The 24,041-nt window shown below is 32.8% G+C and overlaps 3 protein-coding genes and 1 pseudogene across 3 annotated transcripts; 1 reads left to right on the top strand and 3 right to left on the bottom strand.

Moving 5' to 3' along the window:
• Nucleotides 1–267: 267 nt before the first annotated feature.
• On the bottom strand, nt 268–5,353 carry LOC9315155 (U-box domain-containing protein 6). Its single transcript, XM_002880868.2, has 2 exons — nt 4,681–5,353; nt 268–1,252 (listed from the first exon to the last, which is right to left on the bottom strand). The coding sequence occupies exons 1-2, from the start codon at nt 5,139–5,141 to the stop codon at nt 391–393; spliced, it is 1,323 nt and encodes a 440-aa protein (XP_002880914.1). The 5' UTR covers nt 5,142–5,353; the 3' UTR covers nt 268–390.
• Nucleotides 5,354–6,761: 1,408 nt separating this feature from the next.
• LOC9316982 lies at nt 6,762–8,987 on the bottom strand (annotated as a pseudogene).
• Nucleotides 8,988–10,670: 1,683 nt separating this feature from the next.
• Nucleotides 10,671–12,446, top strand: LOC9316983 (rho GTPase-activating protein 5). The gene is made up of 3 exons (XM_002879042.2): nt 10,671–11,123; nt 11,492–11,963; nt 12,103–12,446. The coding sequence occupies exons 1-3, from the start codon at nt 10,972–10,974 to the stop codon at nt 12,427–12,429; spliced, it is 951 nt and encodes a 316-aa protein (XP_002879088.1). The 5' UTR covers nt 10,671–10,971; the 3' UTR covers nt 12,430–12,446.
• Nucleotides 12,447–12,544: 98 nt separating this feature from the next.
• On the bottom strand, nt 12,545–14,806 carry LOC9315156 (N-carbamoylputrescine amidase). The gene is made up of 9 exons (XM_021029270.1): nt 14,602–14,806; nt 14,362–14,410; nt 14,150–14,241; nt 13,903–14,054; nt 13,781–13,827; nt 13,648–13,681; nt 13,391–13,557; nt 13,026–13,122; nt 12,545–12,910 (listed from the first exon to the last, which is right to left on the bottom strand). Exons 1-9 carry the CDS (start codon nt 14,694–14,696, stop codon nt 12,744–12,746), a joined length of 900 nt encoding a protein of 299 aa, XP_020884929.1. The 5' UTR covers nt 14,697–14,806; the 3' UTR covers nt 12,545–12,743.
• Between the last annotated feature and the right edge of the window lie 9,235 nt (nt 14,807–24,041).

Raw genomic sequence — 24,041 nt, forward strand, 5'->3', positions numbered from 1 at the left:
TCCAAGAAAAGTTGTTTAGTCTATCATGAACATGAAGTCTTAAACGGTGTATAAATCAAATTGTAGTTGTCTAATAGACCGATTCAACTAAGCTTCCGAATTCGACTCTTCTATAAATAAGATTATTAACCTCGGAAAAACGATTATGTTCTTAGATAAAAACTTTTACTTGTAAAATACTCTTTGTGCTTCACATTCTCTAACTCGTTCTCTAAGTTATAAGTGAAAATGCTGATTTCTTTAAATTATCATTCTAAAAGTTTCATATTTTGGTAATTGCACTTCTCTCTTCTCCCTTTTTTTATTCTCTTGTATAAATAAATATTTTTCTGTTCAGAGCAAGGCACTCACTGATACTTTATATGGCAATGTCAGAACACAAAATAAAGATCAATAAGTCAAGCTTTTGGAGCTAGTGCTGATGATCAAAGACTTAAGCCTACAACTTTCACTCTCCATATCCACATTCCCTCGTCGAGTTATCATCTCCATGTTCTTGTACAAACTCTGTTTCACTAGATTCTTCATCATCTTCCTACCTTCTTCCCCTGACCTCGGGCTCATTGGAGATCCCATCCCAGGACTCATCCAACCCGTTTGTGGACCCGAATGAGGACCCATCCGTACATTTCTCTCATCCTTGAACCACTGCAATAGTTTCACTGCCCTCTTTTGAACTAGAGGGCTCCCAAGTAAGCTCACTTCAAGAAGTACCGGCACAATCCCTGCCTTGGTCATTTTCTCGCGCTGGCTCCAACTCTGATGAGCTAATACCATCAAGATATACACTGAGTATTCTTGGCATTTCGGTTTATCTTCCCATGTTAGAATCTCTATCAAACCTTTGGGCACAATCAAACAATCCTCCATTGCTTTTTTACCCATTTGAGTTACCACCAATTGCCCTAGACTCGCTAGTGCCTTCTCGGACAAGTCTTTAGCTGACATTAGCCTTAGGAGTGTCTGCACTGCCCCGTTCAAGACCAATGGTCCTGCGTTTTCCAACACGAGGCAGAGATTGCTTATGGTGGCTAGACAAATCTCTTTTATTTTCATGTCTGTTGAATCTGAGTTCATTGTGTCCATTAAGAACGGTAGAATCTGTGATGAAGCTACTGGTAATTGTGTGTTTGTTAGAGAAGACAGTGAAAGCAGAAGCTCCGCAAAGCCATGTCTTGTTGATTGGTCGAGAACTTCGACATTTTTGGGTAGCTTTGAGCATATATCGGCGTTCACCATCAGCGCCTTGTTCCTGAAGTAAGAGAAAAATAAGAATCAAACTTTAAAACTAATTTACATTATTGAAATTCTCAATACTGTATTATGTATATAATATTATACGTTGTTTATGATTGTATATATTTTAAACTATATTAGTGTTTGTTTTAAGTTTATATTATTTTGATCGATTAGGTATCTTGAGAGGTACTACTGCACGTACATGCATCCATATTTTATTCAAGTAGGATTTAACCCGCGGTACATCGCAGGGCAAAATTGTATTTTATGTATTTTATATAATAATTTATAATTTATTGTATTTTAAAATTGATATTATAAAAAAAATCTCATTTAATTATTTTATATTATAATTAATATAGTTGAAATATGTGTACTTAGAAGATTTGTAGGTGTATAAATGATATAGTGTTAATATTGGCAAGTATTTATAATCATAGACTATTATAATAATTTGATATTATTTTGTATCGAAAAAATTTACCCCGCGGTATATGGCGGGTCGATTTTTTTAAACTAAAAATTTTAAGTTATATTTTTTTTGGTTAATATTGTTTGGTTTGTTTAATATTTAAGATTATATAATATTTAAGATTACACATTTAAACAAAAAAAAATATTTAAGATTATATAATTATATTTTTATTTTTAATTCTAGGTTTCACCCGAGGTATACCGTCACGTATTAATATCGACTCAAATCCGTCCCACCATATAACCTCGTTTTGTACTCAGAATCATTTTGGTCATTTTTATAGTATGACTCTGAACCATTGTCCAATTTTTTAAGCAATACTTTTTGTATTGTACACATACTTTTTGTTCATTGATTGAGTAATATATGTCCATTTTTAAAAATTTGAATAACATTATATGCAGAAAAATCTTACTATTTTATTAATTATATGTATTTTATATAAATTCAAAATAAATTACTGTAAGATCATATAGAAGTGAAAAAAGGATTATATATTAATGTTTAAATTTGGTAGACATGTTTTGGGAAAATTTAGAAACAAAATCAATTTGTTACCATATTTGGAAGCCACAGTTTCTAAAAGTTGTTTTTGAAAATATTTTGTAATATTAGTTAATATATAAACATTTATGACAATGGCATTCTATTGTAAATACTTCTCAACTTCAGGATTTATTTGCTAAATGTACTTTAAAAATGTATATATAGATCCTACATGCCTAGAAGTTTTAAGAATGCGGAGTATTTTTGATGCCAGAGACAAAGGATATTAAAAATATTAACGTTTTCGTTTATTGCATTTTTTTTTCTTTGAACACTAAGTTTCCGTTTATTTTACACTATATGAAATATCAAATTTTATCTCTTTCGATCCTTTTCTCATAAGAGTTTGCCTTTGACGTAACATCTTTTCTGCGCATGGCGCGGATATCACCTACTTTACGTTATTGAAATTATCAATATTGTATATAATCAAACTCAAAACCTCTCCGCAAAATCGCAGGAAAAAATTTATATAATAAAATTCAATATATCCATTTATATCAATATTTCATATATTTAGTAAGTTTATATTATATATTAGTATTATATATTTAATTTCAATTATTTATGCAAAAAAAATAAACTTTTAAAATATAAAACAAAAATTTATGATAAAGTGACGCAAATTTTCCAACAACTTTTATGAGAATTCCAAAAAACAATTTATTCAGTATTCGCTGATGCAAAACTAAAATATATCTCTTTAAAAAGAATCATTTGTGAAGCAAGAAGAGATAAAGTTCTTAAAAACTCAAGTAACATTGATTAAGTCCTAAAAGTTTTTCTTAACAACCACGTTTTAATCAATTTCAAATTCATCTAAAGATATGTTTCAACTTTTTGCTAAATCTATGTAGTTATTGATAGATCTTGTAGTATTAGAAAGAGTTACAATAATTATATAAAAATAATCATATGTATGTTATTATGTACTAAGTAAGACACGTATAGATTAGGCAGAGGTCAGTGGAATATGATCTTCAACTTGTCTAATAGATGAATGGTCAGAAAAAATTAATGGCCAATTAGAGATATACTAATGGGCTGTCAACTAACGTGATTTGATCTCTCGGCTCTTCCAAGTTCCGACGCACTCGGAATTAATATTCTTAATTTTCTTTTAATAGTGATTAACATTCATTATTAGACTATAATGTCACATTTATCTGTTTGTTTATTAGTATTAAGAAATGGATGAATATATCACAATACTGACCAATACATATTCATCCATTTCTTAGTGGAATGCCACCGAAGCTTTCCAAACTCGTCTATGTCTATATTCTTTGTATTTTCCGTAAGTTATAGGCATCTATATTATACATTATCATTTACTAAAAATGAACACATATATCAAATTCTAAACTATCTTTAACACTATGAAAAATACATTGCAGATAAATTAATTTCAGATTGAAAAATCATTTGCAGATAAATTTATACAAAAACAAAATTTTAGAGTTATACATAATAATATAATATGGTACACACATGCACAATTCTAAATTAATTATTATACCTATAGGTGTATAAGGTGATAATGTTGCCTTTATGTAGCACTCAAATCTCAATATTGAGCAAACTTAAATCAGTGAGAGAAAGAAAGGCACGTGAGGGAAACTTCAAGCGTACTTCATAAAGGCAAATTAGATGCTACGGCAGGATCCACTATTATGGTTATAATTATTTATCGCATTAGTTTCAAAATCAAAACTATGTCAAAAAATAAAAAGAAAAAGAAAAAATGAATATTGGTTGACAAAAAGAAATTGACGATTATAGTGATTAGTGAATGGAGAAAATTAGGCATAACATCACCTTTAGTCAAAGGAATTAATTTCGGTAAAATATCACTATAGTGGATAGTTTTGTCAACCAATGACTTATGAACTTATTTTATATATTCGAAAACTTCACTATCTATTTTCAAACTATTTATTTTCCTCATTTTAATATTCTAACTTTCTAAGTCAAAGATATACAAAGCAAAAGGACAGATGGTATGATATCTTCTAAAATTCATATCTAGCCAATAACGTAAATCCAATATATTTTTTATAAACGTAAATCCAATAATTCAATCACCTTTAGTTTGGATAAAGGGAAAAATGCAAGTTGATTTAAAATCAAATGCAAGTCTAGTCTAAATGATTGTAAAGCAACACAAGAAGGTAATTGGACAATTACCATACACACCAAAAACAAAAACCAAGACTAAACAATAACACAAGAAAAATATTTAACATTTCCTTCTTGTGGTCACATAAATTAGACAAATATTGACAACATTATTATTATTATTTTTTAATATTGACAACATATATTATACACATGCATGGATATTTATGAATTTTGATTTATCAGTGGAATAATTTGATAAAATTAGTAAAAGTTCTTTTTGAAAAACTAAAGGAACTTACTTGTAGGTTCCATGAGAAAGCTGAATAAGAGCATTGACAGCAGCTTTCTGATGGCCGGAAACATCGGAAGCGACCATATAAACAAGAACTTGAAGAACACCGAGCTCAGCCATGAGCTTCCGAGTCTTCTTGTCTTCTCGAGCAAGTTTCTCGATCTCGATGGCAGCTTTTTCCTTCTCTTCCCAGCTTCCAAAGTGAAGCTTCTTCACAGTTTTCTGTAACACAACCTCCTCATTCTCATCTTCTGGTAGCTTTAGTACTATTGCTTCCGGAAGCGCCGCCACTTTCTCGGAATCTTGATAGGTTCTTGATTTCTCTGGTAAGGCTTGAAGATTTCGTTTGCGGGAAGATGCTTTGGATTTCAAAAGGCAACGAATCTTTGTGAAAAAGTGGAGCTTCATGTATTGGAGTTGCCAAACTGAAGAAGAAGACGAAGAGGGTTGTGTTCGAGAGGAAGACATAATGGATAGATGATGTTATGTTCTGTTTCTTTTAGTGGACTTCGCTCGTCATATATATATATCTACATATTGATATTTGTCCAACTTTAGGTATTTATGGGGGCCATTGAGGTATATGCCTAATGCCGGTAAGATTTTTAGAAAAGTATTATTGTAAAGAAAAAAAAGTGATGTACGTTTTGTATCGCATAATTAATAATGTTTTAGTATATACTTCATGTGTCCTAAAACTCCGGCAAGGCCTAAGCTTCTTTATCTTGTCAGTCACCTCAAAAAAAAAAAAAAAGCATTTGGTTAGATCCATTCCGTCGATAATTCAATTTATCAACAGTTGACCAACGTCCTAAATTTCGTCAGTAACTATTATCCATCGATAAAGAGTCAATAATTTTCCTAACTATTTTACCGATGACACTTCTTGGGTAATAGGTGTTGGTAACACGCCAACATATGTTTGATGTACTATTGCTAACATATTAGATATCATAAACCAAGTGTAACGTCAATAGTCGTTCCATGCCACATGTTTTCCTAAACCTAGTTCTATCGGAAACTCGTCAGTAAATATCATCAGTTGCTTACCATATACAATTGGATATCGATACAATCCACCGTAATTCCCCTATTTATATATACAAGGGAGAGTTCTCAAACTTTTCTTTATCTTTATTTTCTCGTTGTGCAAATGTAAAAGCGGATAATCTGGCACGAAAAGTTCGTACCGAACCGCTTCATAATTATGTAAACGACATTCGTTAGAAATGACTCTTTTGAACTCTAATTAATTTCGGATGACAGAAAAAAAGATGTAGCATTCTATTAAATGATCCCAAGTTCTGAAATGGTTTGCATATTTTTATATCAATTTTTTTTTTTTTCAAAAACCCAATATAGGAATGTAATGGCATAATTATTTGTTCACGAACTAAAATTCATTTTCATTTTATTGAATATAAATGTAATTATGTACATTATTTGACTACGGACAATTTATTGACAGTCGATTATATGTCGACTATACATGTTATAGATGCACGATGTTTGATTATCGTCTGACTAACACATCTAGATCACTTAGAAAATGTTGTTAAGAATTTTAGTTTTCAACAAAAGATTCCAAGAAAATGAATAAAAATAACAACCTTTCATTGGCCCTCGTGGTCATTTGCAACACTACAAGAAATATCTACATTATTAGCAAGAGATAAGAGCTATTATATGTCATTAATAGCGTTTTCATAAACGCTGTCTTATGCCCCTGTTATGGTAGACCCCCTACATACGATAGCGTTTTTTCCGTATGTTATTATAGAGCATTCTACCATAGCATTAGGCAAACGCTTTGATATAACGACTTATAATAGCGATATATATAAGCTATGATCTATAATTTTTATGATGCTATAATATTCAGTGCCATAACTCTAATTTTATGCGGTTGTTTTAAACTATTTGTATTTGGTGGAACCTGTTTAATTTCAAAATATCCAATATAAATATAATAATAATAATAATAAACATCCAAAAGATATACATCCTTTCATAAACCAAAAATCAATTCATACATAACACAAGTCTCAATCCAATACTTAAACTAATATCCTAACTTCTATATACTACTTTTGCCAAGGAAGTTATTGATGAGATCATGCAAAATCCTTACTTCGTTTTCTAGATATTGGACTCGATTCCTCAAGGAAGTTAGCTCAGCTTCACAGGTTGTTGTAGTCTCTTCCTTTCTCTTAGGTTCTCGAAAAATACTGCTACCTTTTCTCTTAGATTTCCCCCAAATACAGCAGTCTTCATCTATGTCACTGTCGTCAACGACGAGATTCATTATATCTTTTGTTAGAACATGAAATAAAACAAGTAAAATTCAGGCTTCTTGACCAAAAAATTATTGAGTCACTTTATTAGTAAACAAATCTCTTTACTCACCTGAAAAATCAACCTGCGATTGAGACATATCTTTAGCCTGAGAAGAGACTAATTCCATTTCCTTTGTACCTTTACTTTCTCCAAGAAACTCAAGACCATCACTTGTATCCAACATCGGTGACTCATAGACATAACTCGAAAACCACTTACTTAGATCAGAAACTTCTGAGAATTCTGAAAACAGAAGTGAAGAACCACATAAATAAAATCAATGCAGTTAAAACAACAAGATATACAGATCTTCCCAACCAGCCAAGCAAATTTGGAAAACAGATTCCAAGAAAATGAGTTACCTTCACTATCATCCATCTCTTAATTCTTTCTATTCGCTCCTCTTTCACCTTGGTATCCTCTACATTGTCTTTGTCCTGAGTGCTTCCGTTAGTCTTTTTCTTTGGCTGCCCGACCTCCACTTTCTATCTCTCTCTTTAAGAGCACTTAGAGAAATCTTATGCAAGAAAAACATTAGAAGATAAAAAACTTAGGGAAATTAATAATCAACTAATAATATCAGCATCTCTTGTCTATATATATATATATAAAACTCTAGCAATCCAAAATCATAGACCAACACAACAATCAATTTGAAACACATATAGAGACAACAATAGCAATTCAAGCAGTTCCTGATCTTGCGAAAGATCAACACTTTATGTCAATTAAACATAACAGTCTACTCTACTTAGAATCCTACTTTCATAATCAGCTTAATGGTCCATATAAGCAGATTATTACACTTTCATCTACTTAGGATAATACATTCTCAGTTATTATACCCAATGGAACCTAAATACAAAGAAGGGGACAATGAAGCTTAAAAACTACACGGGCTAAAGAAGAAACGAACTTACTTCCATTGTAATGGTGAACACCAACTTTAGCAAGCATTGCGTAGTACTCAATCTCTGATTTTCTCAACGGTGGACAATTGTGGAGATTGCAATAATGTTTCCTGTGAACAAAACAAGAATAAACAACAAAAAGCTAAAACATTTAGGTATGCACACAAAAAGCTAAAACAAAAGTGGACAATTGTGGAGATAGCAATAATCATATATGAGTTGATAATTGTACCTCGAGACCAACTAATTAAAATCTTAAGGACCTTCCAAAGAAAAACCAGACCTCTTCTCTACTGTTCTACCTGTTAACGACCTCAAAGGTAGAATCTTAAGCACCTGCAAGTTTCAGCATCAACACCACAAAACAAAAATCAACACAAAACATTTCAAAACTCTAATTTTTATTCACAACAATTAGATTTTTATTCACAAAACAGTTCTAGTAATACTAATATCAAATAAGATATGTATAGCTAATAGGAATCAGCTTACAGAACGACAAATAATGTTAAGAAACAAGCAAGCCAATAATGAGGCAATTCGTCGAACACCTGGAGGGCATGAAAAGCATCATCAGAACTTCGGCCAAAAGCTTCTAAGAAATCAATCTAACCCAAATAGATCAACTGAACCCTAACAAAATCTAACTCAAGTGCTCATAAATCAATTGAACCCTAACAAAATCGTACATGCGGAGGAAAAAGAAAAGAATAAAGAGGGAGGAGGCTGACTTAATTGAATGGTGAAGCACCGAGCGTCGAAACTGGTTTGGGGTTTCAGGCCAACGAAATCAAAATCCAATATATCCAGAGCTGTATAATCGTAGGAAGAGAGTGAAGAGGTAAAGGAGAGCTAAGGAGAAGGGAATAATCTAGGAAGAAAAGAAGAATCGAGGAAGAAAGCGAAGAGGTAAAGGAGAGAAAGAGGATGGAGAAGATATATAGAAATTAGGGTGGAGGCCGGCGACGAGCTTTACGGTGGAGGCCGGCAACGAGCTTCACGGTGGAGGTCGGCGATGAGCTTCACACGAAATCCCAAATCTCTTTCTTCGATTTGGGATGTTTTTTTTTTTGGAGATATGTTTTCTATAGGGTAAAGTGAAGGGTTTTATTTTTTTGGACTTTGGCTTTAATTTTTTTGGATCAGAGCCATATGGCGCTAAGTGAATTATTTCGCTAAATTTTGGCGGAACGAGTGATTTTAGTTTTTTATTTGGTGATTTTCTATCTTAGCGTTGTTTCAGTGCTATTATATAAAATTAAAATAAAAAACTTATCTTTCATAGCAGTCAAAGAAAATGAGCTATCATCATGTGCTATCAATGTGGAAATTTTTTGTAGTGCAAAGAAACTAGCAGAGATTAGATCCAGATATATATAAAATGGTTGTAACAAAGAATTCTGATTTAAATATAATTATCATTAACCAGGATTAAGTTAAGTAAATAAGGAATAATGTGGAGGAGAAGAAGGGGACAAGCGAGGAGGCAAGATAGTGCACATGCACAAGAACAGTTTTGTCTCTTCTAAATCTCACCATAAGGTTACAGCAGAGAGATCATTGAAACACTAAAACTAATAATCTCTTTTTAATTTCTCTTGTTTCATTAATTAACACGTTCATGTGTGTCAGATCCATCTTAACCTCGGTACGACCAAAGATGGCCACACTTCTTGTTTAGAAAACTACACCAATTAAAAGTGTTTATGAAACTGCCAAAGATGACCATTGAAATGGTTTTGGCCACGATTAATTTCCTGTTTTTTTTTAGTTGCAATTTGGTTTATGAAAATATATTGTTAATTTTCTTTATATAGTGTTTGGCAATTTCTTTTGTATAAGTGCAACTAGGTGTGTTTACTCGTATTTCTGAGGTGTTTAAAATAAACTTGGGTCGTATATAATTGCCAAAGTCAATGATCTAGAATCATCCTTCTTATGACAAACTTTGATGTCCAAAAGTGATGATATAAAGTTCTACAATTTTCGGCGTAATTAAAGATTTATGTAAGGCTCGTGTTCTATAGTATGAACACCTAGACAGTTTGTTTCGAAGAAAATTGGATAATAATCAAAGAAGGACCAGTGAATGAGTAAACCATATAAACTTGTCCTAGGGTCCCCGAGAATTAGAATTCTATTGTTATCTTAATTGGATTGGACTGAACATCTTTGTAACTCTTTAAATATACCTAATGTAATGTGGTACAATATCGTTTAGGACTATATATGGGGAGTATAATCGATATCTAAATCGACTATGGACTAGATCATGAATGGATATACAAATTATTGTTTATCCACTTAACACGGATGGATTGCTGAATGGTCAGATGTCCTAGGAAATATGGATGATCGAGTCATATTAATGTCGACCTCCACTCTAAAAATGGATAAACATTAATTTGTTTATCCACTTAACACGGATGGATTGTGAAATGGTCAGATTTCCTAGGAAATATGGATGATCGAGTCATATTAATGTCGACCTCCACTCTAAAAATGGCTTCCAAAATTGTTTAGAACAAACTATGTACTTGTGTTAATCAAACGCGTTAACAACATTTGTTATCGATATCATTTAAATTTAATTCTAGTCAAATAAAATTATGAGTTGATAAATAAAATTTTAGAACCGTGGTTGGAATCGCATCGTAAGAAGGAAAAAATAAACATCTACCACTAATTAATAGTAAGTTTTACAAGTAGTGATTCCCACGTCCTACATTACTCTTAACCATTTTTCTTCACCGCCACATAGTCTCTCGGCAACATTTTGCGTACGTGTAAGCCCGTTTCCTCGCTGGCCATGACAATCCCATTCCCATATCAATCACCCTTTCTTATCACACATTGACATTACAGAGTAAAAACCCCAATCAGAAGAGAAGAAGAAGAAACTGTGTGTTTAGATATTTGGGTGACGTGGCTGTGAAGGAGAGATAGCGCGAGTGAGAAGACGCGGAAAGCCCGAACTCTCGCGGTTCGGCAGCTCCGCGTCAGTTGGTCGAGTCGTCTTGGAGCTATCTCGTTGCTTCTCGAGAGATATAATGGCGGAGGAAAACGAACGACAAGCCATGGACATTGGTCGCCCAACCAATATCTGTCACGTGGCTCATGTAACATACGATCGCTTCGATGGTTTTCTTGGTCTTCCTTCTGAATTTGAGCCCGACGTACCCAAGAAGCCCCCTAGTGCAAGGTTCAGCTTCTTCTTCTTTCCAATGTAAACCGTGAATTGAGTTGAAACCTATGCCATGATTATTTTTGCGTTTGTGTTTGCATTTGAAATTTAAGATTATTAAATATTATAACATTGTAAAATGCAAAAGAAAATGCAATGTTCGTTTTGACATTCAAAACAATTCGAAATCATGTCACAATAATCCTAAAAGGGATTCAAAACGTTATCTTATTGGAAAGATGCGTCAGAATTCCATTTCAAATTGACTATATAAATTGTAATCTAATGTAGTATATAAGAGACATGACCATGAATCTTTGTGAACAATGTGATGGAAATATTATGTTCTTGCTTCATGATTTGTTGATCTGTTTGCGGGTTTGCAGTGCAACAGTGTTTGGGGTTTCTACAGAGTCGATGCAGTTATCATACGACTCGAGAGGGAATTGTGTTCCGACGATACTCACGCTATTACAAAGCCGGCTATACGATCAAGGAGGTTTGCAGGTAGAAGGAATTTTCAGAATCACAGGGGATAACAGTGAGGAAGAGTTTATTAGAGAAGAGTTAAACAAAGGAGTCCTACCAGAAGGCATTGATATCCACTGTCTCGCCGGACTTATAAAGGCTTGGTTCAGAGAATTACCGAGAGGGGTACTCGATTCTCTACCATCTCAACAAGTGATGCAGTGCGAGTCAGAGGAGGATTTCGTGAAGGTTGTGAGACTCTTGCCGCAAACGGAAGCTTCTCTTCTGAATTGGGCAATCAATCTAATGGCTGATTTTGTAGAGTTTGAAGATGTCAATAAGATGACCTCCCGTAATCTTGCTTTAGTCTTCGCACCCAACATGTCTCAGGTCAGTTTTTGCAACATATTCCTCCAAGATTTTTTCTTTTTGAATTCTGGCATTGACCTTAGTCCTAATACCAATATGCATCAATGCTACTTATCAAGCCTCTGACCCGCAAACTGGATCTGTTTTGGTTTTATTGCAGATGGCAGATCCTTTAACAGCATTAATGTATGCGGTGCAAGTGATGAACTTGCTGAGGAACCTCACAGACAAAACGCTCAGGGAGAGGAAAGTTGCGTCATCACATGTCAATCCTTCTGATGACAGAAGTGAAGCTGAAGATGATGATGTCGGAGAATATAATCAAGAAGAAGAAATGTATGTTCTTGAAGAAGAAGGAGAAGATGTTGATGATCTGGACAAGGAAGACGAGATAATCGAAGAATCCGGGAGAATAACACTGCTTGCTGACGAACACAAACCATCAAGCACAGTGAATGCTAATGATCAAAAGAAAAAGGAAACATGAAGACAGATGTTGGAGCTGGAAACGTAATTAGCAGTATTGTGTGTTTCGATTGTATTTTCTTCGTTATCTAAGGTGCATGTAACTTAGGCTAATTGTTCCAAATACAACTTATGCATTTGTGTTTACATATCCAATTTTTTCATATGACCTAGAAAGATGAAAGAGCCACAGCAAATTTTGAGATGTATTATATCATTTTCAGGTCTTTTATTTTTGGGCTTACCCTTTAAGATTAAGCCAGTAATAATTGTTGTTAAATGGATTTCCTCAGTGTGATCTTAAACAAAAGATCAAAGCTTCAAACAGCAAAAGATTCAGATATTACCATCCATAGTAAGAAGCACCTTGTACAAATCTGGACGACGGTCACGGAACACTCCCCAGCTTTGCCTTTTCGACTTGATCATCTCAAGATCAAACTGTGCCACGAGAACGGCTTCCGATTTATCATCTGCCTCAGCCACAATTTCACCTGTTGGCCCTGTCATATCATAACAACGATATTGGGACAAACTGTTGGGAAAATGCTTATTGATAAATTTGCATCTAAACTTCAAAATTATTGATCTCATCTGAGTAAGTTTATAAATTGATACCGGCAATGAAGGAAGTTCCGTAGAAAGTGATCTGACTTGGTCCATGCTCAGTTTCAATTATTTCCTTCCCTATGCGATTTGAAGCGACTAGAGGCACCTGAAACCCAAAGTATATGCCCCACTCATTAGCAAACCATTACAGCAAAATCGATTAATCATTGGGAAAAAATGACCGATTAATCTAACCATTGAAGCACATTTTGACAAGTTACAATCAGTACAAATAATGGAACAAACTAGATGCATGTAATTTATTGTTCATGTCACGGTAAAATAGCTTTCAGTTATAAGTTATACTCGTAGCGATCGGATAAGACACTGATGAATTTGAAAACTGAAATGTTTAAGACCTAATAATAGCTTACCACGTTAGACCCAGCATGCCCTTGCATAACTCTCCTCCAATGATCACGAGAATCCAATCCCTGGTCTTGAGGTTCAGAACCAATAGCAGTGGGATAAAACAGTACTTCAGCACCCTGTAGAACCATAGCTCGAGCTGCCTCAGGAAACCACTGATCCCAACATATAGCTAAACAAGACATTGCACCAATACTTCAATTAAGATGAAGTAACAAAAGAAAAGGACATAAGAAACAGAGTTCTGCATAGAGCATCTTACCCACTCCAATTTTTGCAAACTTTGTCTGGAAAACCTATTCACGCCAAAGGGGGAAGAGATCAATCATGTGAACCAAATAACATGACAGATAAGAAATCTTTTTTCAGTTTGGGTGTTTCCTTGACAAAACTACCTTAAAGCCAGTGTCTCCAGGATTGAAATAAAACTTCTCTTGATACCCTGAAGATAAGTAGAGGTCTTAGCAAAAAGGTAACAAGAACGAAAGCTATATTTCCAACTCCAAACTTGACTCACCCGGTCCATCAGGAATATGCGACTTCCTATAAATTCCAAGGTCAGTTCCATCAGCATCAATTATCGCTATCGAATTGTAATGTGCAGCATTTGCCTCCTCAAAGAAGCTAACAGGTATTACTACACCCAATTCCTTTGCCAGCTTCTGCATCCTATGTTAAATAAACTCTCCAACCATCAAAACACTACACAGTACATACATCAAGATTCCACTTTACTGCGTTAGAAATCGAATAAGTAATGTCACCTTGCAATTGTAGGATGGTTCTTGTAAGGCTTGGCTCGCTGAAAGAAATCTTCTCTTTGTGCTTGACAGAAGTAATATCCTTCAAAAAGTTCCTGTTATCAAGAAACTAAACTATATAAGACAAACGAAGACGATTCGAAACTAGATAAATCAAAAACACTATATCGTATACGCAGCTTCAGAGACTAATCAAGTGAGACTTATAATCTGACCTGAATAAGAACGATATTAGCTCCTTTAGCGTGAGCTTCTCTGACTAATCTGCGTAAACGTAAACAATTCCATTCTCAGATAGTGAAATCGGATTCGAAAGGAGCAATTTGCAGGAAAAGAAATGAAATCTAAGGTCCGTGATCATCCTAAATTGCTCGAGAAGGATATACACATGAAAATTACAAGGAGGAGGAAGATGAGAGAGATTGATAGTCAGAGAGAGGGAGAGAGAGACGAACCGCTCAGCGGCGGCGACATTGGTGGAGATATCGTCGGAGCAAGCGAATTGGAGAGATGAAACAACCACTTCTCGTCTTCTTCCTTGCATTTCCATGGTTTCCCTCTCTTTCTCTGTGTTTTTTCTTTTCTCAGTGAAGGAAATAAGGAACGCTCAAAATCGAATATAAGGTAGCTGACATATTTGAGACTGTAACTCGCAGAGAGAATAAGAAGAAAAGAGAAATGTTCTCTTTTTCCACAAATCGAATAAAAAAAGGACGCAAGTGCAAACGCAAACGCAACGCCACGCAAGAGTCAAGTCTATCCCTTGTTTGAAAAATCGTTAGACGCTAATCGGACGTTTGGTATAGATCTAGCGAGTAATCGAAAAATCGGATTAAAATTGAGAATTAATCGGGGACTAGTTTTAGAGTTATTTTGATACGATCCTCCCAAGGATTATGCACTCTAAGGTGGTGAAAGGGATAACTTTGCATCCAAGAGACTGTGAACTCTAAAGGATCAAAGGTTGTGGAGTGAATGGTCGCACAAGAGCTGCGGAAGACTCCTGATTTACCGGTGGATCGATTCTTTGGATATTACACACCAAAGGAGATCGATAACTTGCTGGATATGACGCACCAACAAGGAATGGATAGAGAGATGGATCGAGAGACGCCACAAAGATCTGTGAAAGGATCTATGATAAGTCTGAACAAGCCATGAACATAGATATGACACACCATGAACATGGAGTTCCAAAAATTACAAGATATCACATCTTGAAAGAGAGAAACTTCTCTGATTTTTTACTCAACAACAAAACTTACTTTTATTCATGAATTAAGCCTCATTATATAGAGGAGATACAACAATTTCGTCCATAACATGCAGCACAACTTGGAAATAGAAATTCAAACTCTAAAGTGCATGTAAGAGAGAGAAAAACACTTTAAATGTTGTTTTGAGGATGGACGAAAATCTCTCTTTTCTTCTTGTTTTTGGGCTGAATCCACTTTGATGGGCTTCTCTGATTGACCAAGATTCCAGAACAATTTGGTTTGTAGCTTAATTCAATCTGGTCTTGTCGGAATCCTTCTTTGAATGGGCGTATGTCTGAATTCGCGTAAGCTGGAGATCACCGATTTTGTAAATTGCATAACTCCTTCATCTGAACTCCGATTGATCTGATTCTTCTTCGAGGAGTTTCGTAATTGAGCTGAGCACATTCTCCAACTGGTTTCATGCATATATTCGCCGTGGTTGATCAGATAAGCTTGATTCAATGACCACATATCCTGCTGCTTCCCATTATCATATCATATTTTAATATTGTTAAAATATATTAATCTAATATTGTTTTCAAAATTGCAGTAAACACATAAAAATGTATTTTAAGACAAATTTTTATGATTTTTATGAAAAATTTTTGTGATTTTTATTAAAATTTGAACATAAGTTATTGTAAAACATAACAAACTCCCAATTCAAATGTTTGAATAACAAAAAAAAAGTTGTTTTATACTTGCAATCTAAAAATAATCGGGATATGTAAGATTTGGCGGAAAATAATCAGATTAGGCAGAGAGTAATCGGCTGACTGATTTTTCTAAAGGATTAGTCATTAATCAAGGCGGATAGGATGGGTCTAACGACTAAGAGGGGAGTAACCGGACTAGGTGGACTAAGAGCTATCAAATCTATATATATAACTAGATATGGACCCGTGCGTTGCACGGATTGCTGGTCAAATTATTATTCTTTATTTTCTACAGGCGTTACTAAAATTATTAAACATATCCCATGTGCTATTCAGATGTTCATTGGCATCTCAGGTGTGGTCTGCAACTAACCTGCCCTTACCAAGTCATGAATTCACCAACTCTGTTGCGCATAACATAGAATACACTCTAAGCTTAAAAGGGAAGCCAGTTTTAGACCCACAGTTTCGGTCTGCAGTTCCATGGCTCTTATGGGAGATTTGGAAGGCTCGGAATGCTCTCTTATACGCAGCTAAGGCTACTGACCATCACTTTGTGATTGCTAATGCATTGGATGAAGCGGAGGAATGGATCAAACAAAACCAGATTACCTCACAATAGTCTGCGTGGGATGCAAGAAATCATTCTATATCCCGAAAAGTTTGGACTATACCTGCTGTTGGTGTTTTAAAGTGCAACATTAATGCGTCTTGGATAAATGATGAGTGTTTTTGTGCAACAGCATGGATCCTTCGAAATCATAACGGTGATGCTCTATTTCATGCTAGGGATGCCTTCTTACCTCTGTTTAACAGAGTTGCAGTGGAGCTGAAGTGCATTCTCTGGGCTCTTCAAAGTCTTCATGATCTTCACATTGCCTCCTGTTAGGTTTGGACCGGCTGTTCTGCGGCAGTCTCAGCCTTGGAGAATCCAAAAGATTGGCCAAAATATCGCTCTGTTCTTAACAAAATTGTGCAGGTAATACGGGTGATGGGAGAGGTTACTTTCAAACTCTCTTCACCGAAAGCCAATTCGTTGGCTAGGGATATTTCATGCAGTGTTACCCGAGAAGGACGTCTCACCTCAGACTTAGCTTTAGGAGGACCTTCATGGTTGCAAGATCGAATTGAAAGAGATCGTCGATCATAAGGCTAAGTTTCTGGTTTCTCTCTTATTGTCTCATCTTCATATTGGCGTTGCTCTATTCTTCCTTACAATGGTCTTTGTATTTCGTGACTTTAGTTTTTTTGATTTAATGAAACTCAGTGGAAAAAAAAACATATATTTTTAAATTTTAGAAAAGTCAGCATTTTAGTTATTTTTAAATATAGATTTATTATGTATAATGTGCAATATAAAACACTATTTATAGTTATGCTATACTAATTATTAAATCATCTAAGATAAATGTTGTCCTATTTATAAAATTATGAAATTTTTGTTTATTATAATTAGAGGTCAAAATAGTAAATTTGTTAATAGATGTAAATAAAATGACGGTTTAACCAGTGGTTTGCATCTAAAATGTTGTTGAATTATTTTAGGCGAGATGACAAAACTATGTTTTTTGAGATTTGAGATGGCAAAATATTTTCTAAAGGGTTTTTGACATTTAGCAATAATAATAATGATATATATTTGAAAAAGTTTTGGTAATTGATAATTTAATTTTACTAGATTATTATAATAAATGTATTCACCAAAAAATATTATTATAATAAATGCTACAATAAATTTAAAATATATAAATAAACATTAGTATATTAAGGAAAAAGAACGAATATATAAATAAGTTTTTTTAACCAAAAATTCTATATTTTAAAGATAATTTCTACTTACAAACAAATTTTGATTTAATATTTTGCTAAATTGATTTTAATTAAAAAAAATTTTAAACCGTCCATTGGACTGGTCTTAATCTAATATAATATATAGTTATATACAAAAAGTGATCATAATAAATTTTAAAGTTGGAAACACTTATAAACTTATAGAATTTTTTTACCAATCAGATTTTGTTTTGGACAACATAATAATACGACCAATGAAATTTATCTTACACTCTTATAAGGGTTTTGTACAAAAAAAAAAACTTCCAACTCGTCCATTTTTGCAATTTTACCTTTTATCTCTGAAAAGTAGAGATTAATCTTATGAAGTCCAAAATAATATGCAATGTAACACTTATTCGCTACCATCAAGTTCGTAAATTTTTGACAAATAATATCTCAAATCGAAGCCCTCGCGATGAAGAGTTCAACTCTACTTTTAGAATTTTATAAAACTAATGTATGCGACCGGAAAAACGTTTATAATATACGTATAAGGGTTATATTACGTATTATTTTGGGTTTAGTATGATTAATCTACATTTTTCGGAGATAAAATATAACATTACAAAAATAGGCGAATTGGAAAAAAAATTTTGCACAAAACCCCTCTTTATAGTCTTTACACATTTATTGGCAGCCAATTTAAAATCAAAATAATCCATTAAATCCATCGACATTAGCTTTTTTCCAACTCCTCAACATTATTCTATTTATCATTTCCTAAATATATTCAATATCTGAAAAGTCAAAATAAAGGAAAAAAGGTATTTTGGAATACCTTAATTGGTGTCACATATATACATATATGTGAACGGGTCAAAGATTCAGCGTCATGCATGCTATCCGATTCCTGGTTGGCAAACACTGAACCATGATAAGCCAACCACCAAACCAGATGAATAGCTGCAGGAATGGATGTTCCATCAAAGTTATATAACCGTGAATTATAAAGTATAAAATAAATACAGACATTGATCCTATAAACAGTGGCGGAGCCAGAAAAATTAGTTACGGGGTCATAATTTTTTTTTTTTATAAATATTAATTTTATTATAAAAAATGTCATTACAAATTTTTTTTTAAAGATGCATCTTTATAATTAAGTTTTAAACAACAAAATTAATAAATAAAAACTTAGTTAAAGCCCAACAGTTAAAAAAGCCAACGATAATGTTGAATCTCAATTAAACTATAGATAATTCTTAAAATTAATGGCATATTTCTATTTTAAATTTTTGTGAGAGTGGTCAATAATATTTGAGAGGGGTGTCAATAGCATTCTTGAACATGTGTCAAATAATTATTTTAACAAACCTAAGCTGAAAATTTTAATTCCATGGGGGTCATATGACACCCATGTTTCTTAATTGCCTCCGCCACTGCCTATAAAGTTTTAAATTTGGAAAATACTTGCATAAATATGGACATTTCTACTAATCAGATTTATCAGTTATCTTACACTCTTTTAAAACAATTTGATAGATAAGTCACTTCTTGACATCAGATTTTATTTTATAAACACTAGAATCATTATGATGGATTTTTGCAATATGAGTATATAGTTGGCAAAAACCACAATAGACATTCATCATGAAAAGCTATGAGATCACATTGGCTAAGTGCTAATTTTTTGGCTACTCTAATTAATGCTTTGTTTTAGTGCAGCTCTCTATTTTTCCAGCATTTTTCTATGTTTTCAGTTTAACAAACTCTTATGTACATAAAACTTCTTTTTGTTAACAAATAAATTTCAAAAATAAAATAATTGGAAAAAGATATTTTAGAATACCTCAACCATGATGTCATTTATTTCTATAGAGTATTAATTAATAGAGGTTTCACTGTATAGACACACACACATATGTGAGTGATACTCGTCTATTGGGTGCATGCGATTCAAACCTGTGGCCGGTTCAATTATTGACGAGACCCGGTGCTAGATCTGTCCCAAAAAAATTAAGGGCTCTTAGACAAAAAAAATTTTTTTGTCTATTATTATAATTTAAAAAAAAATACCAAATTTGTATTCAAATAATTGTTGTTTTTAATTATAGAAATGTTATTTTCTTAAACTTGAATTTTTTTTATATTGTTTTTAACAAAATTTGGGATTTTTAAGGTATAATTTTTTATTTAATTGGTTATTTTATAAAAAAGTTGGGATTTTTTTATGAAAAAAAAAAAAAAAAAAAAAAGTTGGACCCTAGGAGGCTAGGACCCTGTGCCCTAGCACTCCTAGCACATGTGCTAAGCCGGGCCTGATATATAAACTGTTTTCAAGATAGTTTACTCTCTCATTAACTGGATGATAAATTGATAATCATGAATTGATGCAACACACTTGTAATATCGCAAGAATATCTCGTCCTAAATATAGTCAGAAAGACGGCCACGACGTGATTTTTCCTCATCGTAGCAGCGGTTTCTCTGGTCGAAGAATTCCAGTCGTCTAGTAATCCAATCTGGTATATCAGAGTCAAGCCAGAGAGCTTCACCTGTATCTTTATGTTTAAAGTCATGTTGCCTTGGGCTCTTCTTATCTCTCCCTGTTGTCCCACCAATCGTATGGATTCGAAAAAGAGACTTGCCACAATAATATATCTTCATTCTTGGATTCTTCTATACCATCTTCTAAGAAATACCAAAACACACAAGCAAGAAAATTTTATCATTTTTTCTTTTAAAATGTATGCAACATTCAAAACTAATGCATAAAACTTTTATAAACCCGAGTACACAAAACATGAAGATACAAAACCTGTTGTGGATTCATGAGCTTGGTATAATGTTCTTTTAATCATTATGGATTCATATTCACTACCAATAGAGAAGCAGATGAGTAGAAGAGATAATAACCTGTTTCCGGTTTTGGGTTTTCGGAGAATCTAAGACGTGACTTGGTGGAGCCGCCACATAATTCACTTCTGTCACTTTAACCTAAAATAATTAACCAGCCTGGTCAATCTTAGCTACACACAGATACATGAAGTTGCTTAAAACATTTATATATCAACGAGTCTTGTTCGAGGCCTAGGGGTGGCGGTATATAAGGAGAGCGCATGATATACCAACAACACAATTACTATACACCATTCATCAATAGAATCTGATGGAAGCAGAACTTGGACATTTTACTAATATAGAGTTTGAGACAACTTCTAATGGTTAAGAAAATAAACAAAAACATGATATTCGTGATCTAAGCCGCTATATACATTGCTGGATCTCTTGCCATAAGAAGCAAGGCGGCCTGAGACAAGTATGTGATCATTTAGCTTCAGATGCGCAATACACTTGCGTGCCATCACGTCCCACATGTTTAGATGTTTTTTCCGATGTGTTTTCTCATTACTTTAAGACCAGATGAAAGTCAATGTCTACAAAAATGAAAAGAAAACAAATATTATGAGAAAAGAAAAAACGATTGTGGATTTTAATGAGGATTAAGATATACTCTCGTTCATGTAGATATGTTTTTTTTTTTTTTTTGGGCAAACATGTAGAAATGTTATTTATAAAAATAGAATCTCAAACATAAAAATTAAAATTAAAATTTGAATTGAGAACATCTTATCTTTAACTTTGAAGAATGCTTGTGCCATTGATTGCTAGAGGCCGCGAGTAAAGTTTGGGATCAGAGTAGAAAATATATTTGCTTGATGAATCCCATACCTTTTAAATAAACAAAGAGATAATTAGTATTAGCAGATGTGATCTTCAAAAAAAAAATCAACAGATGAAGAATAAGAGGATGAGCTTACCTAGGCAGCGTTATTGCTCTAATTTTTTTTGCATTAGTGGAATGTTATTTATAAAGGTTGTCGATGGTTAGGGCTAGGTTTGAAAGAAAATTGAGAATATTGGGGGATCAAGGTTAAACATCTTTTTGCAATCCCAAATGAATGCTAAATATTATCATATATCTGTATATACTGTATTTTAAAATACCTTGGATTGCAAAATTCATTAAAACTCATTAACTCAAAGAGATATATCTGCAGTGAGTTTTGAGATGATTTTGGTGAAATTTTGGTGAATTAAGAAATTTGTTATTAAAATTCTCCCAAATCTCACTTAAAACCGTGAGATTTGGATGTTTGAATTTTTAACTAAAAAAGTGTCTGAAATCCCACCCAAAGTCACTCAAATCACTTCAAATCTACTACTTAAACGTTTCAAATAACAGTGAATTTGATTGTAAATTTTAAAATCACTAATCTAATAACACTTGATTTTAGAAAATAATTTAGAATTCATATTTTATAAACATTAAAATTTGAAAGAAAAAAAAATCAACCTACAGTGGATAGCGGGTATTTCTCTAGTTTTAATAGAAACAATAAAGGTTAAAAAGGCTTAATATACAACAATAATATAACTATGACTATTAACAGCGCCATGGACTTTTGCCCAGGAACGAAGGCTTCTTTTCTTTAATGCGAATCACTACAAAGACCTCCATGAGTGGGATGTAGTTGATATTGTAGCACAACCCCGACGAAGAAATTGCGATTCTCACTATCTTGTTAGTATATTCGAATTAGGTACGATTTTATTTGCAATTGACTTTGTTTCGTATTTGATATCTTAACAACCACATAAGAAGGTTATGCTTAGCAACAAAAGTTTTGCATAGCTAGAAACAAGTCCGATTGTTCAACGATTACTTTTATGAGCAAGACTTGTACAAAGTTTGTTATATATTAAGATAAAAAAGAAATTTAATATGATTTAATACATTGTAAAAAAAAATTTGATAACAAAGACGACTTAAGAAAGTCTCTTTTGATTCCGGTGGTACAAAGTCTATCTTAAGTAATATGATTTAATACATTGTAAAAGAATTCTGTAGTAATAATGTTTTTATTTTATTAAATTTGAATATTATGATTTAGCAAGTCATCAAATTATAGTCAAACTCAACAATTATATTGATTCGTTGATTCTCTATAGATACATCAAATATATTAGTCTTACTAAAATAAAAAATGACTTTCAAGTATACAATTTATATGCACGGATCTTTACCTAGTATAAGAAAATTATACAGTTAATTCTAAGAGAAAATCCATACTAGTATTTTTGAAGTACATTTTTAGCGAGTGGGGCAAAATGCATTTGGATACGATGGGTATCCGACCCGTTTACAAATTTTGGTAATAAAAATTTTATTAGGTAGGGTTATATTTAACCTAACTCATATACCAGATATTACATATTTAACTGTTTTGAATCATCATATAATACATAAATTCAAAATTTTAAAAACATACATATATTATCCAACTGACGAAAAATGTGTGTTCAACGTTCTACATATACAAAAATATTTAGACAATGATTCATAATCATATCATAAATAAGATCAACATTAATAAGTTAAATGAGTTTTTTGGGGGGACGGGTTTGGCAAAACAAGTTTTTGAATAAATAATAAAAAAAATTAAAATATCATTAATCTGCCGCTTCAATACGGATTAAATCCTTAATTTTTTTTTTAATTCCACCAATATTAGACATATTAAATCAGTCTCATTTAGAAAAAATTGTATAAAACCAAATATTGTTCCTTAGTATAATGTTACTTAAAAACAATTGTAAACTATAAAATATAAATGTCTTAGAGAATGATACAATTTCTAAACTTTTATATATATTAAATAATTGTTAAAATTTTAAAATTACTACTTTTAAAAAACAAATCACAGGACGGGTTAAGAAATTACAGGACGAGTTATATTTCGGATCGGGATTATATGGTGGACGAGTTTGAATCAATATTTATAAAATTTTAAAATATCATTAACATGCCGCTTTAATACAGATTAAATCTTTAGTTTATTAAAATATGAATGACTTAGAGAATGATACAATATGTAAGCTTTTATATATAATAAATAATCATTAAATTTTAAAATCAATACTTTTAGAAAATAAAATACGGGACGGGTTATAAAATTACGGGACGAGTTATATTTTGAAACAAGTTTATATGGCAGACGGGTTTGAATAAGTATTTATAAAATTTAAAATATCATTAACATGCCGCTTTAATACGGGTTAAATCTTCAGTTTATTAACAATTGTCTCATGGACTCGTGGTATACTGTTACTTAATAACAATTGTAAACTATAAAATTTTGATAT

Source organism: Arabidopsis lyrata, assembly GCF_000004255.2.
Source record: "Arabidopsis lyrata subsp. lyrata unplaced genomic scaffold ARALYscaffold_4, whole genome shotgun sequence".
NCBI lineage: Eukaryota > Viridiplantae > Streptophyta > Magnoliopsida > Brassicales > Brassicaceae > Arabidopsis > Arabidopsis lyrata.